The following is a 21,232-nucleotide window of genomic DNA, read 5'->3' as shown; positions in this document are numbered from 1 at the left end:
TTCTGGCACTCTCAGTGCCTCCTATCACATTATTTCTGGGTGATTTCCATCTACCTAGATAGAAGAAACACATATAGGTGTGTTTCCCTTTAAGACTGATGCTGTCATCACTCAGCGCCGGACTGGATGGCTATTTAAATCGCCGGTTCTCACTCACATGTGTTCGTTCAAACACCCTTACCTGGATGCTAACTTGGCTTGAAGCTTTCGTGCTTGCAAGCATACCTTGCTGACGGAACCTCGCTGCGCTGATCCCTGCATCCCGCTTCCGGATCATCCGCTCCTCCTGAACCAACCTTCGGCTGTATTGCTATTAGTGCTAAGTACCCCGCAGGGGAACCCTCTATAAACTTATACTAAGCTTACACTATCTAGCTCTGCATAGTAAAGACTATTTATCACATCTGCATATCTAGATTGCTAGCTCTTAAGACTACTGCTACTTATTCCTGCACTGGGTTGATCTCTCTTGTATGTCCACCTGCTACTCTGTCATCTGCTACCATACATGATTGCTAAACCTACCTGCATCCATCTGCTACTGTCTTACCTTCAAGTGTCTGTCACCTACCACCTCCACTCAACCTGTCTCTTAAATCTTCATCACTGTGTTACTACATACATAAAGTCACTCTAGGAACCAGCTTGTTGAGTGTGTGTATTTACTAGCTGAATTAAGACCTTCCACACATGATGAGTCATTGAGGTTGGGAATGGTATCTCAGCATCTCTCTTACATGACTACTGAAGTGGAATATTTCTGCAGCTGAAAATCCACACCATACATGAAACGCAGGAGCGTTACACACAGACGATACACCTCCCACAGTGGACAGCTTTTCGTTGCCTCTGGGCAGCCTGGCACACATGAGCGATTACATGCTGCAGTCTCTTCGCAATGACCGCCGAGTTTCCCACATTGTAACTTGTGCTGATTACTGGGTGGCCACGGTGCTGGATCCCCATTACTAGGACAACGTACCGTCCTTAATTCCCTCACTGGAGCACGATCGGAAGATGCGCGAGTACAAGCGCACGCTGGTAGACGCGATGCTGCTGGCATTCCCACCTGACAGCGGGGGCACAGTGGAAGCACAAGGCCAAGGCAGAGGAGGATGAAGAGGTCACCAACGCAGCCAGGGCACCACCAGCACCTCAGAAGGCAGGGTTAGCATGGCCGAAATGTGGAAAAGCTTTGTCAGCACGCCACAACAAGCAGCAGCACCACCGGCTGATATGGAACGTCTTAGCAGGAGGTAGCATTTCACTAACATGGTGGAGCAGTATGTCTGCACATGCCTAGACGTACTGAATGACGTGTCTGCCCCCTTCAACTTCTGGGTCTCCAAATTGGGCACATGGCCTGAGCTTGCCCTTTACACCTTGGAGGTGCTGGCCTGCCCATCAGCCAGTGTATTATCTGAACGGGTATTTAGCACGGCTGGGGGCGTTATCACAAACAAGCGCAGCCACCTGTCCAGAGACAATGTGGACAAGCTCACGTTCATTAAAATGAACCAGGCATGGATCCCACAGGACTTGTCCATACCTTGTGCAGAATAAACATGTATACCAGCCTTAATCAGCCATTGTTGTATTTTTGATCTTTCTCACTCTTTTGGGGTGTACCCTAATTTAAAAAGAAACAAAATTAAAAACAAAAACCAGTGTTGGCTACCTTGTCCTCCTCCACTGCCGCTTCCACCTACAGGGCCACATCCACCGCCACCTCAACCTCCTACTCCGTATGGGCCTCGTCCTCCTAGATCAAGATGATTATTTTTTTTTTATTTTTTAGTTTATGTTATTTTAAGTTATTTCCCTATCCACATTTGTTTGCAGAGCACTTTCCATGCTCTTAAGAAGATTTTGCTGCCATTTGCAGCCCTCTAGCCCTTTCCATGTTTTTGCATTAATTGATATCATTTTCAGGGTCCTCAGCCTGAGTATGCCCTCTTTGAGGCGAAAGATGGTCAAGCAGCATACTATCTCTCTTGACGGGTCTGTGTCTTTACCCCTAGGTTGCAGTGCTCAGTGAATCTGCTTCATTTCAATCGTAGTAGTTCTGGGTCTGTCAAGGAGGTCGTTAAATATGGCTTTGACCACTTGTTGGATCTGATCGTGTTCCACCAATTTAGGAACACCACAAACTCGAAGATTATTTCTACGGCCTCGATTGTTGAGGTCTTCCAAGTGTCTGTGCATGTCTCTCATTTGAAGGATCTGGGCATCCTGTGTTGTATAGAGCTGTTGAATGTGTGACTCTTGATGGGATGTGAGCATTTCTACATCCTGTACTCTCTTTGGAATGTTCTGAAAAATCTTGTTTAAGGTCATTAATGGCAGCTGAGAATGCAGAAGATAATGTATCTTTTATATCTGCTGCTACAGTGTGCAGATCATACAGGCTGAGATGTGAGGATTTGGCAGTGTTCTGCAGGGAGCTTGTGTCGCTGGTGGTTGGCTCAGAGACAAGCTGGTGTTGTGAAAGCCACTGAAAGGATACTTGGGCACTCGAGGGGAAGGACGCCGCCATATTGGAGGCCTGGGTCCAGAATTTCTCAGATATTTGCCGGCTTAGCTGCATTCCTGAGTGCCTTGCTCCCGGGGAGGACAAGAGCAGGGGGCCGAGTTACTGCGGGATGATCTCCCCATATTGTCAGCACTTCGGGTCACTTATTGTGCCTGTTTGGATTCTCCCAAAAAAATTTTCATGCTTGCTATACCTGATAAGGGATCTCAATAGATCCAAAACGTTGTGATTTTTGTCAATTTGATGTATCCTTGATGAGTTTTTTACTCTTTTAATAAATATACAAGGTGCTACAGATTGGACTTTTTCTGTTTTTCTATATATATTTATATTTTTTCATTACAGGTACTTATACAGTACCATCAATTTACGCAGTGCTTTACGCTCAATGAGCGTACAGTCTAAGGTTCCTAACTCACATTCATACTCACACACACACAAGGGCCAATTTAGACAGGGGTCAATTACTGTAACCGACCAGCACATCTTTGGAGTGTGGGAAGAAACTGGAGTACCTGGAGGAAACCCACGCAGGCACAGGTAGAACATGTAAACTCCAGGCAGGAATTGCCATGGTTGGGATTCAAACCGATGACTCTTGCTGCTGCCTTTAGTGGTTTATTATTTAATAATTTATAAGAACAGAAAATTGTACATAAATTCTAGTTTAAAAAAAACATACGTACCGGCCCATGGTTTTTTTATATATAGTGCATCCATAAAGTAGTCAGACCCCCTTCACTTATTTCACTTTTTATACTCATCTTTCACTCATTTGGTGCTACAATCTTGCCTAGGGTGGCCACCCAGGGCAATTGCCCTGCATCTAGGTGGATGGAGAAGAAGGGACAGAGCTGGGAGAGGGAGGGGCGGATGGAGCTAGGTTGACGGAAGACAGGAGGGGGGATGTTGCCAGGTGAAGACTATCACAGAGCAAGGTGGACAGAGGGAAGGGGGGATGCCTCCAGGTGAAGGAGAGGATGGAACCAGGTTTATAGAGGAGAGGAGGTGAAGACTGAATCAGGAAGACAGAGGAGAGGGAGGATGCAGCCAGATGGAGGGAAGGATGGAACCAGGTGGATAGAGGAGAGGGGGGATGCAGCCAGACAGAGGTGAGGATGGAGCCAGGTGGACAGAAGAGAGCAGTGGATGCAGCCAGGTGGAGGGGAGGATAGAGCCAGGTGGAAACAGGAGGGAAGGGTTGTAGCCAAGTGGAGGGAGGACAGAGCCCGGTGGAGGGGAAGATAGAATGGACACAGCCAGGTGGAGGGGAGGAAAGATTGGATGCAGCCAGGTGGAGGGGAGGAAAGAGTGGATGCAGCCAGGTGGAGGGGAGGAAAGAGTGGATGCAGACAGATGGAGGAGAGGATGGATGCAGCAAGGTGGGGGGAGGACAGGGTGGATGCAGCCAGTTGGAGGGGTGTACAGAGTGGTTGCAGCCAGGTGGAGGGGTAGGCAGGGTGAATGCAGCCAGTTGGAGGGGTGGACAGGTTGAATGCAGCCAGTTGGAGGGGTGGACCGGGTGGATGCATTCAGGTGGAGGGGAGGACAGGGTGGGGGCAGCTAGGTGGAGGAGTGGGCAGGGTGGATGCTGCCAGGGGGAGGGGTTGAAGGGGTGGATGCAGCCAGGTGGAGGGCTAGACAGGGTGGATGCAGCCAGGTGAAGGGGGGGGGACAGAGTGGATGCAGTCAGGTGGAGGGGTGGGCAGGGTGGATGCAGCCAGGTGGAGGGGTGAACAGATAGGATGCAACCAGGTGGAGGGGTGGGCAGGGTAGATGCAGCCAGAAGGAGGGGTGGACAGGGTGGATGAAGCCCACCAGTGATAAGGTCCTGTCCCTCTATAAAAGCCTTTATCCCCATCACTCCCCTCACCTGAAAAATTCTTACCTTGGGGGATATATAATAGAATCACAGGCACTTTCTCTCTGGCTCCCTCCACGTGTCAGTCAGCAGCAGCAGCAGTCTGTGTCACTGTGACACCTGTATAAGTATCAGGACATGAGGTTTCCTTACAGGCTGTGAGTCACAGCTCATGCAGGGGAGACTTCTCTCAGCTCCTCCCCTGTCACAGCCTGACTCACCTGTCAGCTGATCGCTAGTCTCCGCCCTCTGGGCTCCAATGGCTGGCTGCAGAGTGGCAAGGAGGCTGCAGACCCAATGGGGGGCTGGCAATGGAAAGGCTGTGCTAGCCACGCAGGCTCAAGGGGCAGCTTGGCTTTGGACCCCACATTGACAAGTGGCCCGAGGGCTCCGGCCCACCAGAAAAATATGGGCAGATCGGGCCTACTAGGAGGAGCAGCAGACCCAGGACTTGGCAGACAACAGGCTGACACTAGCTAGCAGGCAGGTGACTGCTCACAGGAGCAGGGAAGACAGGTAACTTGTGGCAGGCAAGAAGCGTGGTGGTCAGACTAGCTAGGTCAGCTGCAGACTGTCAGGTCTAGGCCTATTGTTGTTGCATTGAGGCATTGGGCAGTCAGGAGATGGTTTGTCCTTCTCTTGCTGTATGGACAGGAGAGCAATAGGCTTCTACAGGATACCCCATGAGTGCAGCTAATGTAGGCCTCCTGTAGGGAGGATACCATGTGTTTGGATCCTTGGAACATAATCATCAGCTTTGCAGGGTTGGCTCATTGATATTGGACTTTGTGATTTTGCAGGGCTTTCGTTAATGTATTCAGTTCCCTGTGACGTTGTAATGTATGCTGCGATAAGTCAGCAACCAGTTGTAGGTGAGCATAGGGTTCAGGTAGAGTCCCCCGCAGTTCTAGATTTCTGTATAATTTGTTTTTTGGCATGATAGAAATGGATGCGCAGGACAAAATCCCTAGGTATGGAGTCAGAGAGGTGTTGAGGTTTGGGGAGCCTGTGACTGTAGTCCATGACCAGCTCAATATTTTTAAGCTCCAGCAGAACTGCTTTGATCAGGCTGCAAACATACATTAGGTGGATAGTTCAGGAGCCTGCACAGCTTCAGATATCCCCCGAATTTTGATATTATTCTGAAGGGACCTTTCTTCTAGATATGCCAATTTACCTTTGATCCAGTTATGTTCCTTGATGTGTGCATCATGAGCATCAATAAGATAATTTACAGTGGATTCATAGTCCTCCATTTTTGTTCTATATGTGTCACTCTGTCCCCTAGGGAGGTGATATCATGCATGCTGCATGAGAGAAATCTTATCTGACTGTGTCTAAGGAACCATTAACATATCCTTGAGGGTAGTGTCCAACAATGGCAAATTGTCAGTAGGAAATAAGGCTATGGCATCAGGTTGTGCCCCTTAGAACCCATGAGAGATATAAGGATGGCTCGGCTCATGAATGTCAGTAACATGAGAATCTTTCCACATGCTTGCTTTAGCTGGGCTTCTGGAGTGCAGGAGTGCCTGGAGGAGATGCTGAAGAGCTGTCAGAGGTAATATGGACTTCCATTGAGTTATCTTGTGGATTCATTGATGCAAAAGGCTGTGATGTTTGGAGAGCAGCTGAGATGGCTGCTGAGGCCGCGGGTTTGGTACCATATTTCCTGCACAGGTCTGCCAGTTAGAACATGGATGCTGCAAATTTCTGCGGAAGCCTCTCTTCTTTTCTCTTAGTAGCCATGCTGCCGCTATGCTGGGGAGAATTGTTCCATTACCATAGCAAATTTGAGAGATCGGAGAGGGAAAACCAGGATCTCATAAGCTGGACTGATTTAAAAGCAAGCCTAGGCCAACATTTGCCAAAAAGAGCACAGGCTGGGACTTCACTGCAAAAATTAACACAACATTAACTACTTGACCTCCAGAAGGTTTTACCTCCTTCATGACCAAGCCATTTTTTGCGATATGGCACTGCAATATTTTAACTGACGATTGCGCGGTCATGCGACACTGTACCCAAATAAAATTCATGTCCTTTTTTCCCACAAATAGAGCTTTCTTTTGGTGGCATTTGATCACCTCCACAGTTTTTTTTTTTTTTTTTTTCTTTTTGTGCTATAAACAAAAAAAAAAAAACAACAATTTTGAAAAAAAACAATATTTTTTACTTTTGCTATAGAACAAATCCAATAAAAAAAAATAAAAATCTAATTTCTTCATCAATTTAGGCCAACATGTATTCTGCTACATATTTATGGTAAAAAGACTAATAAGCGTATATTGATTGGTTTGTGCAAAAGTTATAGCATCCAAAAACTATGAGCTCCTTTTGAGGCTTTTTAGGAGACCAGTGACACCAATACAGTGATCAGTGCTAAAAATATGCACTGTCACTCTACTAATGACACTGGCAGGAAAGGGGTTAACATCAGGGGCGATCAAAGGGTTACATGTGTGGCCAACATGTGGTACTGTGTGTGCTGTGTGAGGTGTTTTTACTAAACAGCACATTTCTGATATCAGAAGAGAGCCCTATGTTTGTTTACCTACACAGGGCTCTCTTCAGTAATCCCTGGAGCCGATCCTCGGGTGCCGATGACCAATCAGCAGCCAGCACCCACTGATTGGTTCATGCTTCAGCCAATCCCACCACAACCGGGATGGTGGGGTGCGCAGGCACGCTCCGTAGCCCAGTGCACGGATCGCATACTAGGTACGTGATGCAGTGCAGGAGAGCTGCCATATATGTACTGTATACTTTTAGCAAGTGGTTAAAGCTTAATTATTTTTTTTAATTAAGCTAACAAACATGTTATACTTACCTGCCCTGTGCAATGGTTTTGCACAGAGCAGCCCCCATCCTCTGCTTCTGGGGTCCCCCTGCCGGTGCTCCTGTCCCCTCCTCTTCAGTAGGTGCCCCCAGGGAAACCCATGTGGGCTCCCTTGCGTGCCACAATGTCTGGGTCTATTGACACAGAGTGTGTGGCTTGCCCCCCCCCCCCCCTGCTCCCTCGGTACAGCATTTCATTGACAGCAGTGAGAGCCAATGGTTTCCGCTGCTATCAATCTGCCCAGGGAGGAGGGAGACAGCAACAAGAGCCGGACGGGCTCAGGTAAGAATAAGGGGGGAGCTGGGGGGGGGGGGGCATTGTGCAACACAGAAGGTTTTTCACCTTTAGAGTGGTTGTAAACCCTCACATATACCCAGTGAAGTGAATAGCCTCAGATGATACACAGAGATAAAACAAATCCTCCTACATAAGTTTTATTTGTATATCTGCTCTCTTCCCCTTTCTACTCCCTTTGAAAAGTGAAGATCATGTAAAAAATCTTTCTTCATCTTTCAGCAATACATAGGGGTGGGGAGACTGGAATTACACTTTGTGAGAGCTGATTGGAGAAAAGGGACACACCCCCCTCCGCAGAGGAATGAAGAACATGCAGAGCTGTATTCTGAATAGACAAGCTCCCTGCTTATCTGCGTCTAGGCTCCCTCCCCAACACACATTTTGAGCTCATGATGTTATCTCATGTGTTCTTGAACTTGTCAGAAGTGACTTATGCTGAAAACAGAGGAATTAAGCAGCAGAGAGAAACGACACTTAGAGCTTTGGAGAGAGTTAAGTAAACACTACAGAGATATGTGCTTAGCTCAAATTTCATAGAATGCATTAAGGTGGAAAACTAAAAGGCTTTAGATCCACTTTAAGATGCCGCAGAGGATATAGCAGGATAGTTTTATCAAGAATAAAAGGGCCTAATCATTGTATTCCTAACTTTTATTTTAACCTCTTCACGTCTCAGGGTAAAACAAATCTACAGGTGCATCTCATAAAATTAGAATATCATCAAAAAGTTAATTTATTTCAGTAATTCAATTCAAAAAGTTAAGATCTTATATTGTATATAGATGTGTTACACACAGAGTGAAATATTTCAAGCATTTCTTTCTTTTAATTTTGATGATTATGGCTTACAGCTAGTGAAAACCCAAAATTCAGTATCTCAGAAAATTAGAATATTACATAAGACCAATAAAAAATAAAAAAATTGGTTTTAATACAGAAATGTTGGCTTACTGAAAAGTATTTCCATGTGCAGTATAGGATGCACTCAATACTTGGTTGGGGCTCCTTTTGCATGAATTACTGCATCAATGTGGCGTGGCCCAGAGGTGATCAGCCTGTGGCACTGCTGAGGTGTTATGGAAGCCCAGGTTGCTTTGATAGCGGCCTTCAGCTCATCTGCATTGTTGGGTTTGATGTCTCTCATCTTCCTTTTGACAATACCCCACAGATTCTCTATGCGGTTTAGGTCAGGCGAATTTGCTGGCCAATCAAGCACAGTGATACCATGATCATTAAACCAGGTATTGGTACTTTTGGCAGTGTGGGCGGTGCCAAGTCCTGGTGGAAAATTAAATCAGCATCTCCATAAAGCTGGTCTGCAGAGGGAAGCATGATGTGCACTAGAATTTCCTGCTAGAGGGCTGTGTTGACTTTGGACCTGATAAAACACAGTGGACCAACAGCAGCAGATGACATGGCTCCCCAAATCATCACTGACTGTGGAAAATTTTGCATTTCATTTGGAAATCAAGGTCCCAGAGTCTGGAGGAGGAGTGGGGAGGCACAGAATCCAAGTTGCATGAGGTCCAGTGTAAAGTTTCCACAGTCAGTGATGATTTGCGGAGCCATGTCATCTGCTGGTGGGGGCACATATTTGAGTACAGTTGGCGTGAAGGGGTTAACTAGGGGAATAGGGATGATGTAAATGTGAGGCATATACTGTGAGGTGGTTTAGCTGCACACTATGCTTGTATTTAGTTTTTCTTTCTTTCTAACTATGCAGCTGTGTGCTGTGAACAAAAGGCAGCTTCAAGTACAAATCAGGTCAGAAACAGGTGAATGCTGTGCTTTGAGCCCCCTAAATTTAAAGCCCTATCATCAGAAAACAAATATACAAAAATAAAAAAAGAAATTCTGAGAACCCCAAAACACCACCCATGAAACCAAAATCCTCTATTTTTAACCACATAACAACCGCTCACATTGCTGCTACTGCAGCAATGTGGCTCGTTATCGCCCAGCGACGTAGATCTACGTCACTGGACTCCTCCCCTTGTGGGTGGCGAGCGCGGGCCGCCGGAGGCTCGCTCCCGCTGTATTCAGTTACAGCGGGAGTCGGACCAGGGGAGGAGCGGCGGTGATCACTGCCGCTCTTCCCCGATCGTCGGGGAATCGAGTGTGGAGATCCGCCCGCTTGTGTAAACAAAGCGGGCGGATCTCCTAAGTGACAGCATAGCTGAACCTGCGATCTGTCCCTGTGTCACTCAGTCACCTCCCCCCACACACGTTAGTAAGCACCAGGCATACATTAAACCCTTGATCACCAATAAAAAATTAACCCCTTCCCTGCCAGTGTCATTTTTACAGTAACAGTGCATATGTATAGCACTGATTACTGTAGTAATGTCACTGGTACCCCCCCTAAAAGCGTCAAAAATATCAGTCAAGGGTCCGATCTGTCCGCCGCAATGTCGCAGTCCCGCAAAAAAAATTGCAGATCGCCGCCATTACTTGTTAAAAAAAAACACCAAAAATGACAGAAATCTTTCCCTTAGATAGTAAACGCAATAACTTTTGCGCAAACCAATCAAAATACGCTTATTGCGATTTTTTTTTACCAAAAATATGTAGCAGAAAACAAATTGGCCTAAAATGATAAAACATTTTGATATTTACATTTTTTGGGGGGGAATTTCATATAAAAGAATGTGAAAAATATTGTTATTTTTTCAAAATTGTCACTCTTTCTTTGTTTATAGCGCAAAAAGTAAAAATCGCACAGGTGATCAAATACCACCAAAAGAAAGCTCTGTTTGTGGGGGAAAAAGGACGTAAATTTAGTTTGGGTACGGTGTTGCATGACCGCACAATTGTCAGTTAAAGTCGCACAGTGCCGAATCGCAAAAAGTGGCCTGGACGAAAGACAGCAAAATCCTCCGGTGGTAAAGTGGTTAAAGGATAACCTTGAAATAAAAGAGCAATTTAACCACTTTAAGAGCCGGTTCACATTCATGCGGCTGCGGCGTTCGCATGCAATGTCGGAGCGCACTGCTCCTTCATTACATGCGATCGGCTGTGCGGTGCGAGTTTAGCCATACACTTTGTATGGCTAAATTCGCACCGCAGCAAACACGCACAGGACCCTTTTTTGCAGCTGCATCAGGATCGGATCGCACAGCGGTTCACACTTGTGCGATCCGATCCTGTGCGAACTGCAAGATCGCACTGCGATATGCGATCAAACTGGGGGTGTCGTTAAGATTACATTGACACCCCCAGCGTATCGCATATGGCAGTGGGAACTGCCGGGAGTGCGTTTGCGATGCGGGAACAGGCTGCGAATTCGCAGCCTTCCCGCATCGCATAAGTGTGAACCGAGGCTAAGACCGGAAGGATTTGCCCCCTTAATGACCAGGCCCTATTTTGCGATTTGGCACTGCGTTACTTTAATGGACAATTCATGTCCTTTTTTTCCCCACAAATAGAGCTTTCTTTTGGTGGTATTTGATCACCTGTGCGATTTTTATTTTTTGCGCTATCAACAAAAAAAGAGCGACGATTTTGAAAAAAAAAAAAAACTATATGTTTAACATTCTGCTGTATGACATTCTCAAAAACAACATTTAACATTTTAACTCAATTTGTTTTCTGCTACATATTTTTGGTAAAAAAAAATTGCAATAAGCATATTTTGATTGGTTTGCGCAAAAGTTATTGCGTCTACTAACTACGGGAAAGATTTATGTCATTGTTATTTATTTATTTTTTTACTAGTAATCGTGGCGATCTGCGATTTTTTTTGCGGGACTGTGACATTGCGGCGGACAGATCGGACCCCTAACTGACATTTTTGACACTTTTGGGGGGACCAGTGACATTACTACAGTAATCAGTGCTAAATATATGCACTGTTACTGCAATAATGCCATTGGCAAGTAAGGGGTTAACCCTTTGGGTGATCAAGGGGTTAAATGTCAACTAGGGGAGTGATACTAACTGTGGGGGCGTGGCTTCTGAAATGACCATAGAGACATGTGATCCTATATAGAAGGATCACAGGGGCTCTATGATCATTTTAGAGAGAAGAACGGTCAGCTGTGTTTACAACAACCGGCCGTCCTTCTCTCTCAGCGGGGAGCGATGGGTGGCAGGCGGCAATCGGAGCCCCCCAACTGCCCACAGACAAACAACGTACCGGTACATTGTTTTGCCTGTAGGAGCCACTCTGCCAACGTACATATACAGTGTACGGTCGGCAAGTGGTTAACCTAAAATAGAGGCCACCATACAATTGAGATGAATAAACACCCAAAATGAAACCCCCCAAAATATTGCACCTTGAACAGATTTCAAACCTGCATAATTCCCCTTGAACTCATGGTAGAGGCAACCAGAACCTCATCCCTGTTTGTAACATTTAGTTTGTATAACCTCATGGGATATGATGGATCTTTTACAAAATAATAATAATAATATAATAATAATAATAATATAATAATAATAATAATAATAATAATAATAATAATAATAATATCTGATTTCAGATTCCGGTATCTCGATGCTCAGATTCCTGTTTACCTGGCAGCAGAAAAAAGTTTGGATCTTTAATTCAGAAATGTTGCTATGAGTGCGTCTCGTGTTCAGAAGGAGAGATATCCAACATTACCGGTAGAGTTTGTATTTGTTAGTAAGTTATTGTTGAACTGGGCAGAAGTTATCTCTGTAATTAACCACTTTCAGACCGGAGGATTTGGCTGCTCAATGACCAGGCCCTATTTTGTGATTCAGCACTGCGTGACTTTAACGGACAATTGCGCGGTCATACGACGCTGTACCCAAACTAAATTTAAGTCCTTTTTTTCCCACAAACAGAGCTTTTTTTTTGGTGGTATTTGATCACCTGTGTGATTTTTATTTTTTGCGCTATAAACAAAAAAATAGCGACAATTATGAAAAAAATAATATTTTTCATATTTTTTTATATGAAATTCTCAAAAAAAATGTAAAAATCTAAATTTTTTAACATTTTAGGCTAATTTCTTTTCTGCTATATATTTTTGGTAAAAAAAATCCCAATAAGCGTATTTTGATTGGTTTGCGCAAAAGTTATTGCGTTTACTAACTACGGGAAAGAAGTGCTTCTCCTACAAGAGACCCATTTCCCCAAGCAGTTTAATCCAAAATGTATCCACCCTAAATGTCCTCAATTCTATTTGGCCAACACAGAGGATAAGACTAAGGGAGGTTGTGATTTTCTTCTCCAAAAACACTACCTTCTCACCATCACAGGAAATCAAAGATCCTGAGGGTAGATAAATACTCCTACCAGGTTCTTTGGATGGAGCTCAATATACCTTTGTCTCCTATTATGCCCCTAACTGAGGCCAAACACAATTCTTCTCCTCCATGTTGGCTACCCTTTCTCCTCACTTGGTAGGCATGGTGATAATGGGGGGGGGGGGGGATTCCAATATTGCATTGGATCAGATGCTTGATAAATCAGGGCGAGGTACTGCAGATTTAATCTTTTGTGTCCCCCTAGACAAAGTTTAAAGATCGCTAAGCTCATACACTCCCATGGGTTGGTGGATATTTCGAGGGGATTTAATCTGACCTAGAAGGATTACACCCATTTCTATGCACCATACCAAACCTACGCTGGAATAGACCATATCTTTATTGCTGCCTTCGCCATTACATTTGTCACCAAGTCGTTCATTGGGGACTCCCCATTGTCTGACCACTCAATGGTTTTAATGCTCCTTAAGAAATCCCAGGGCCACAATGGCATGTTTCATTGGTGCTCAAATAAATCCTTATTAAGCGACCCTATCCAATGCACTATGCTGGATAAAGAAATAGGGGAATACTTTTGGGTTAATGACAATGGGGAAGTCTCTCCTGAAACATTCTGGGTTGCCTATAAAGCAGTCATCCAGTAAAAGAATTTTCTTCCAAAGGCTGGTAATGTTACAATCTTCAGTGTGCGACCATGCCCAACATGTTTCCGGTGATAGCCATTTGTCTGGGGCTCCCCTGAAGATTGTAACATTACCAGCCTTTGGGAGTATTACACCGATCTTCTATGGGAGTGGCTACTATTTTTCATTGTTGTGCTTATACGCATGTAATAAAGTAATCTTTTCCATTTACTTGCATTGATGACGACTGTTTGATTGGAGCTTAAAGCCCCGTACACACGTACCGATCGTCGCCCGAACAATCGGCCGTCTTTTGTCCCCGGGCTGTCGTGTCTGTTGAAAAGTGCAAAAGACTGCACAAGAATTTTGTCCGCCGACTACAGCCGACTGCAGAAGTGATGTCATGTGATGGTTCACTTTCCCTGTGTTTTTTCTTTTCTGAGCATGCCCAGTCTTGCAAATCTGCTGTCTGTCGGCCGAAATCTGTACTGACTGGCGAACAATCGGCCGTTCTGGTGTCGGCATACAAAAATTTTAATGCTTGCATGACAGATTCTTTTCGGCCGACTGTGCGCTGTCGGCTGTCGGAGGCATCATACTAACAAGCCTACAATCGGCAGATCGGTCGTCGGCCGAAGCTTTTCGGCCGACGATCGGTACGTGTGTACGGGCCTTTAGAAAACATTCTGGAGTGCATACTGATGTCTTACCGAGCTTCTGTTGTTGATGGCGAGTGATTATTTGTGCTCTGGTGAGTTTGCACTGCATGAGGGGTGAAGGAATGGTGCACTTGTTCAACTGTGTCATTTCAGCACTGGTGACCCTCCCCATGTTTGTGCTATATACATATGTTTAAATACTGCACCATGATTTGCTTTCCCTTCTCTTTCTGCATATCTCAGTCACTATAGATAAATCATCTGAGGAGTAAATTAACAGTTACCAGGGTGACTTTATCTATAGGAGTGCTTTTGTCTGGATGTGCTTTTTTGGACATATTCTTTGGTAATTCAATTGGTGGACATTTTCCATATATGGACTCTTTTTTATTATTGGATAACAATTTATGAGCGCTGCAATTTTTTATGCTGAAAATTAATAATAATCACACCTGGCAACAGACATAATCGTAAGAAAAAATGGCTAACATGAGTCAAGAGAGGGCTTTAGCTAGCAACCAAAGGTAGGAAGATGCACAGACACAGGTGAAGAATGTCAGGTGCTCCCTAAGACCTCCAGCCACTGATTAGCTTCTCTTGAAGATGTAAAGAATTGCGCTTTGCTTTTGTACACTACTCAAAGTCGTGCTGGATATATCATGCTGTATGAGAGGTTGCTCTCTCTTAGGCGTTGTTTCATAATCTGTAAGGCTGGGTGTTGTTTCTGAGTAGAAGCCGAAAAATCAGGAAAAATGGTAATAGGACTGTTGTTGTAGAGCAACCCCGACATATTTCAAGCACACTGCATGATATTTTCTTTATGCCTGAAGTAGAGAAACTGGGCCAATAGAGGATGGGGACACCGGCCAAGTAGTGGAGCCCGCAGAGGGACCCGATTAGCTCTTTTAATAGCAAAACATTTGGAAAAGCTTTCTTCCCTAAAAGTTTGCTTTAACCACTACAGTAAGAATTCCTCTGGGTATTTTCCCTCTGAGCCCTCCTGAAAGCCCAGAAAGCGGAGGTTGTTCTCGCAAAGCTGGTCTTTTATGTCTCCTAGCTTGTGCTTCTGGGAGGCATGACACTGGGTACATCCCAGACAGTCACCATCAGGGGGTCCAGGTCATCCTCAGTTGTACTATTACGCTGCTCTGCATTGGAGACCCGATGGCGGTTTTTATGAACATTTTCCCTGAGCAGCGAAAAGTTTACTCACAGGGTATCAATCTGCATGGAGGCATAACACTGTTTAATGGCTGTCATAATTTGGGACAGGGTCAGTTCTCCTACCTGGGTGCCAGAGTCATCTGCTGCTGAATCTGCAGGTGGTGAAGCAGTTATGCACCCCAGGGGATCAGTGGCATCCAGCCAGTTTGCCTCCCTCTCGGCCCAAGTGTGCTCAGCAGTGCCAGATGAGAGAGGAGCTGACGGCGAGCTCCGGGCACCATCTTCGTCTGCCACATGGTAAACCGAGCCAGCCACTCGGCTGGTGTCAGAGGCAGATTTGGCCCAATTTTTACCATGACCAGATTCCCTGGGCTCTCCAGAATATTAGAGAGCAGAGGCAGGTGAGCAGAATTCCGAGGCTGTGCAGGATCTCTGAGCAGCCCAGTGCAGCACGAAGGAGCTGCTCACATTCGGAAGTCAGGAACGCCAACCCCCCCCCCACCCAAAAATGACAAAGTTAAATGCAGATGTAGCATCCTAAAAATTATTTCAAGGACTTAGGTGCCATATTAAAGAAAAGGACCTTCAAGGCAGTATTCTCAGAAATACTGCCTGTATCTCGAGCCACACCAGAGATGCAACAGGAGCGTAGAGAACTTAACAAGTGGCAGAGAATCTGGTACAGTAAGGAGGGTTTTGGGTTCATGGAGAACTGGGCTGGCTTTTTGGTTGGTTACTGGCTGTATAGTGAGGACTGACTATGCCTAAATGGGGAGGGTGCAGTGGAGAATATGGTCAAAAGGGATCAGAGAAAGCTATTGCTGACAGTGAGTGAAGGTCAGAGGGTAATATGGGGGTAACATTGATAGTGTAACCAGATCACCTAAAACCGAGGCATATAAAGTGGTAGGATTCAGCCGGTTCACCACACCGGTCCCACAGAACCTGTTACTAAAAATTTGCAAGTCCCCCGAACCGCTGACTTACTGTTAAGTGACCATCTAGAATCGATCATCATCTGCTCTGGCTCTCTGCCTGTGACCACAGCGCTCTTTCTCTCTCTGCTGTGGGGAGGTGGCAAGAACCCACACACACAGCACTGGTTGCTAGCCTAGAGCCTCTTGGCGTCTAGCAACCAGTGACGTCAGCCCTTTCTCCCCAGCCAGAGTCCCGCCCCCACCCCCGAGTTGGCTCCCGTGCAAATGAAGTTAAACACAGGTGCTGCTGTACAGGAGCCCTATGAGAGCTGGAGGACACAGCAGGCTTGTCTGCAAGGCCACAGCAGGCTTGTCTGCAAGGCCAGCCCCCCTCCTCCCCCCGTCATACACAGGTCGCCCTCGGTTGGAATCTGAGCTATGCTGATCACCCATCCGTGCTGCTGCTGGAGGGAGCCCAGGTGACCAAGGATGAGTGCGCTGCAGCTTGGTCATGGTGAGTGAGATGACCCCATATTCCCCACACACCATTCCCCACTCTATCTCCCCTGTGAACAGGGACCCCTTCTTCCCTGGGGACAGGGACTCCTTTTCTGGGGACAGGGACCCCTTCTCCCTTGGGGACAGGGACACATTCTCCCCTGGGGACAGGGAACCCTTCTTTCCTGGGGACTGGGACTCATTTTCTGGGGATAGGGACCCCTTCTCCCCTGGGGAAAGGGACACATTCTCCCTTGGGGACAGGGACCCCTTCTTTCCTTGGGACAGGGACCCCTTCTTTCCTGGGGACAGGGACCCCTTCTCCCCTGGGGACAGGGACCCCTTCTCCACTGGGGACAGGGACTCCTTTTCTGGGGACAGGGACCCCTTCTCCCCTGGGGACAGGGAATCCTTCTCCCCTGGGGACAGGGACTTATTCTTCCCTGGGGACAGGGACACCTTCTTTCCTGGGGACAGGGAACCCTAGTCCCCTGGGGACAGGGACCCCTTCTTTCCTGAGGACAGGGACTCCTTCTCCCCTGGGGACAGGGACTCCTTCTCCCCTGGAGACAGGGACCCCTTCTTTCCTGGGGAGAGGGACCCCTTCTCCCCTTAAGGCTTCTCTGTGGCTATCTCCCACCAGGAACTCTTTCCCTACAGGGAGTCCCGGGGGCCCTACTGCTGCCCGACGGGGAAGATGAGACCCCTGAGGTGGTGAAACTCACACAAATCTATTTTTTCATCATTTTAAGCCAATTTGCCTTCTGCCACATATTTTTGGTAAAAAAAAATCTCAATTTGTGCAAAAGTTATCGCATCTACAAACTACGGGAAAGATTTATGTCATTTTTGATTATTTATTACTAGTAATGGCGGCAATCTGCGATTTTTAGCGAGACTGCAACATTGCGGCAGACAGATCGGATCCCTAACTGACATTAGATTAAAAAAAATACACCATGCTTGAAAGTCGGAACTGGTTACTATAATTTTTGAATCCCACCACTGGGCAAAACAAACAAGGAGAATATTTTCAAGTAAAAAGTTAAAAGGCATGTTCACAAATGCTAAATGTCTGGTTAATAAAAAAGGTGTATCTCACACGTACAAACCCAGACTAGGCCCCAATTACAATTTTTTGTACCCTAAAGGCAGGATGAGGAGTAGGAGGAGTTCGGAACAGACAGGAGGCAAACTGAAGCACGCTGCAATCTTCGGCGGTGGAAGATGCGCCCCAAAAATTGGAAAGGTGTATCTTACAAGTACCGATACAGACTATGCCGCAATGTAATTGTTTTTACCCCAAAGGGTGTAGATTGAATAGCGGAATAGAAAATATGATAACAAAAGGTGTATCTATCTCACACGTACAGACCCAGACTAGGCCCCGATTACTATTTTTTGTACCATAAAGGCAGGATGAGGAGTAGGAGGAGTTCGGAACAGGCAGGAGGCAAACTGAAGCACCCTGCAATCCTCGGCGGTGGAAGATGCGCCCAAAAAATTGGAAAGGTGTATCTCACACGTACCGATACAGACTATGCCGCAATTTAATTATTTTTACCACAAGGGTGTACATTGAATAGCAGAATAGAACATATGATATCAAAAGGTGTATCTATCTCACACGTACAGACCCAGACTAGGCCCCGATTACTATTTTTTGTACCCTAAAGCCAGGATGAGGAGTAGGAGGAGTTGGGAACAGGAGGCAAACTGAAGCACCCTGCAATCTTCGGCGGTGGAAGATGCGCCCCAAAAATTGGAAAGGTGTATCTCACACGTACCGATACAGACTATGCTGCAATTTAATTATTTTTACCCCAAAGGGTGTAGATTGAATAGCGGAATAGAAAATATGATATCAAAAGGTGTATCTATCTCACACGTACAGACCCAGACTAGGCCCTGATTACTATTTTTTGTACTCTAAAGGCAGAATGAGGAGTAGGAGGAGTTCGGAACAGGCAGGAGGCAAACTGAAGCACCCTGCAATCCTCGGTGGTGGAAGATGCGCCCCAAAAATTGGAAAGGTGTATCTCACACGTACCGATACAGACTATGCCGCAATTTAATTGTTTTTACCCCAAAGGGTGTAGATTGAATAGCGGAATAGAAAATAAGATATCAAAAGGTGTATCTATCTCACACGTACAGACCCAGACTAGGCCCCGATTACTATTTTTTGTACCCTAAAGGCAGGATGAGGAGTAGGAGGAGTTCGGAACAGGCAGGAGGCAAACTGAAGCACCCTGCAATCCTCGGCGGTGGAAGATGCGCCCCAAAAATTTGGAAGGTGTATCTCACACGTACCGATACAGACTATGCCGCAATTTAATTATTTTTACCCCAAAGGGTGTAGATTGAATAGCGAAATAGAAAATATGATATCAAAAGGTGTATCTATCTCACACGTACAGACCCAGACTAGGCCCCGATTACTATTTTTTGTACCCTAAAGGCAGGATGAGGAGTAGGAGGAGTTCGGAACAGGCAGGAGACAAACTGAAGCACCCTGCAATCTTCGGCGGTGGAAGATGCGCCCCAAAAATTTGGAAAGGTGTATCTCACACGTACCGATACAGACTATGCTGCAATTTAATTATTTTTACCCCAAAGGGTGTTGATTGAATAGCGGAATAGAAAATATGATAACAAAAGGTGTATCTCACACGTACAAACCCAGACTAGGCCCCAATTACAATTTTTTGTACCCTAAAGGCAGGATGAGGAGTAGGAGGAGTTCGGAACAGGCAGGAGGCAAACTGAAGCACCCTGCAATCCTCGGCGGTGGAAGATGCGCCCAAAAAATTGGAAAGGTGTATCTCACACGTACCGATACAGACTATGCCGCAATTTAATTGTTTTTACCCCAAAGGGTGTAGATTGAATAGAGGAATAGAAAATATGATATCAAAAGGTGTATCTATCTCACACGTACAGACCCAGACTAGGCCCCGATTACTATTTTTTGTACCCTAAAGGCAGAATGAGGAGTAGGAGGAGTTCGGAACAGGCAGGAGGCAAACTGAAGCACCCTGCAATCCTCGGCGGTGGAAGATGCGCCCCAAAAATTTGGAAGGTGTATCTCACACATACCGATAAAAACTATGCCGCAATTTAATTGTGTTTACCCCAAAGGGTGTAGATTGAATAGCGGAATAGAAAATATGATATCAAAAGGTGTATCTATCTCACACGTACAGACCCAGACTAGGCCCTGATTACTATTTTTTGTACCCTAAAGGCAGGATGAGGAGTAGGAGGAGTTCGGAACAGGCAGGAGGCAAACTGAAGCACCCTGCAATCCTCAGGGGTGTAAGATCCGCCCAAAAAATTGGAAAGGTGTATCTCACACGTACCGATACAGACTATGCCGCAATTTAATTCTTTTTACCCCAAAGGGTGTAGATTGAATAGCGGAATAGAAAATATGATATCAAAAGGTGTATCTATCTCACACGTACAGACCCAGACTAGGCCCTGATTACTATTTTTTGTACCCTAAAGGCAGGATGAGGAATAGGAGGAGTTTGGAACAGGCAGGAGGCAAACTGAAGCACCCTGCAATCCTCGGCGGTGTAAGATGCGCCCCAAAAATTGGAAAGGTGTATCTCACACGTACCGATAAAGACTATGCCGCAATTTAATTATTTTTACCCCAAAGGGTGTAGATTGAATAGCGGAATAGAAAATATGATATCAAAAGGTGTATCTATCTCACACGTACAGACCCAGACTAGGCCCCGATTACTATTTTTTGTACCCTAAAGGCAGGATGAGGAGTAGGAGGAGTTCTGAACAGGCAGGAGGCAAACTGAAGCACCCTGCAATCCTCGGCGGTGGAAGATGCGCCCCAAAAATTTGGAAGGTGTATCTCACACGTACCGATACAGACTATGCCGCAATTTAATTATTTTTACCCCAAAGGGTGTAGATTGAATAGCGAAATAGAAAATATGATATCAAAAGGTGTATCTATCTCACACGTACAGACCCAGACTAGGCCCCGATTACTATTTTTTGTACCCTAAAGGCAGGATGAGGAGTAGGAGGAGTTTGGAACAGGCAGGAGGCAAACTGAAGCACCCTGCAATCCTCGGTGGTGGAAGATGCGCCCCAAAAATTTGGAAAGGTGTATCTCACACGTACCGATACAGACTATGCCGCAGTTTAATTGTTTTTACCCCAAAGGGTGTAGATTGAATAGCGGAATAGAAAATATGATATCAAAAGGTGTATCTATCTCACACGTACAGACCCAGACTAGGCCCCGATTACTATTTTTTGTACCCTAAAGGCAGAATGAGGAGTAGGAGGAGTTCGGAACAGGCAGGAGGCAAACTGAAGCACCCTGCAATCCTCGGCGGTGGAAGATGCGCCCAAAAAATTTGGAAGGTGTATCTCACACGTACCGATACAGACTATGCCGCAATTTAATTGTTTTTACCCCAAAGGGTGTAGATTGAAGAGCGGAATAGAAAATATGATATCAAAAGGTGTATCTATCTCACACGTACAGACCCAGACTAGGCCCCGATTACTATTTTTTGTACTCTAAAGGCAGAATGAGGAGTAGGAGGAGTTTGGAACAGGCAGGAGG

At 45.8% G+C, this 21,232-nt stretch overlaps 1 protein-coding gene across 1 annotated transcript in view; it reads left to right on the top strand.

Annotated features, from left to right (window-relative positions):
- LOC309563172 (vomeronasal type-2 receptor 26-like) overlaps nt 1-21,232 on the top strand; it is a gene marked incomplete at both ends in the record, with an annotated part of 80,770 nt that overhangs the window by 25,715 nt on the left and 33,823 nt on the right. The window contains one exon of the mRNA XM_082267506.1: nt 12,015-12,138. Coding sequence (XP_082123632.1) covers nt 12,015-12,138 — 124 coding nt within the window. The remainder of the gene's footprint in view (nt 1-12,014; nt 12,139-21,232) is intronic.

The sequence above is a fragment of the Pelophylax lessonae genome (assembly GCF_965119305.1).
Source record: "Pelophylax lessonae genome assembly, chromosome: 1".
Lineage (NCBI taxonomy): Eukaryota > Metazoa > Chordata > Amphibia > Anura > Ranidae > Pelophylax > Pelophylax lessonae.
Note: the sequence above shows the minus strand (reverse complement) of the source record. Positions and strands in the feature narration are given on the sequence as shown.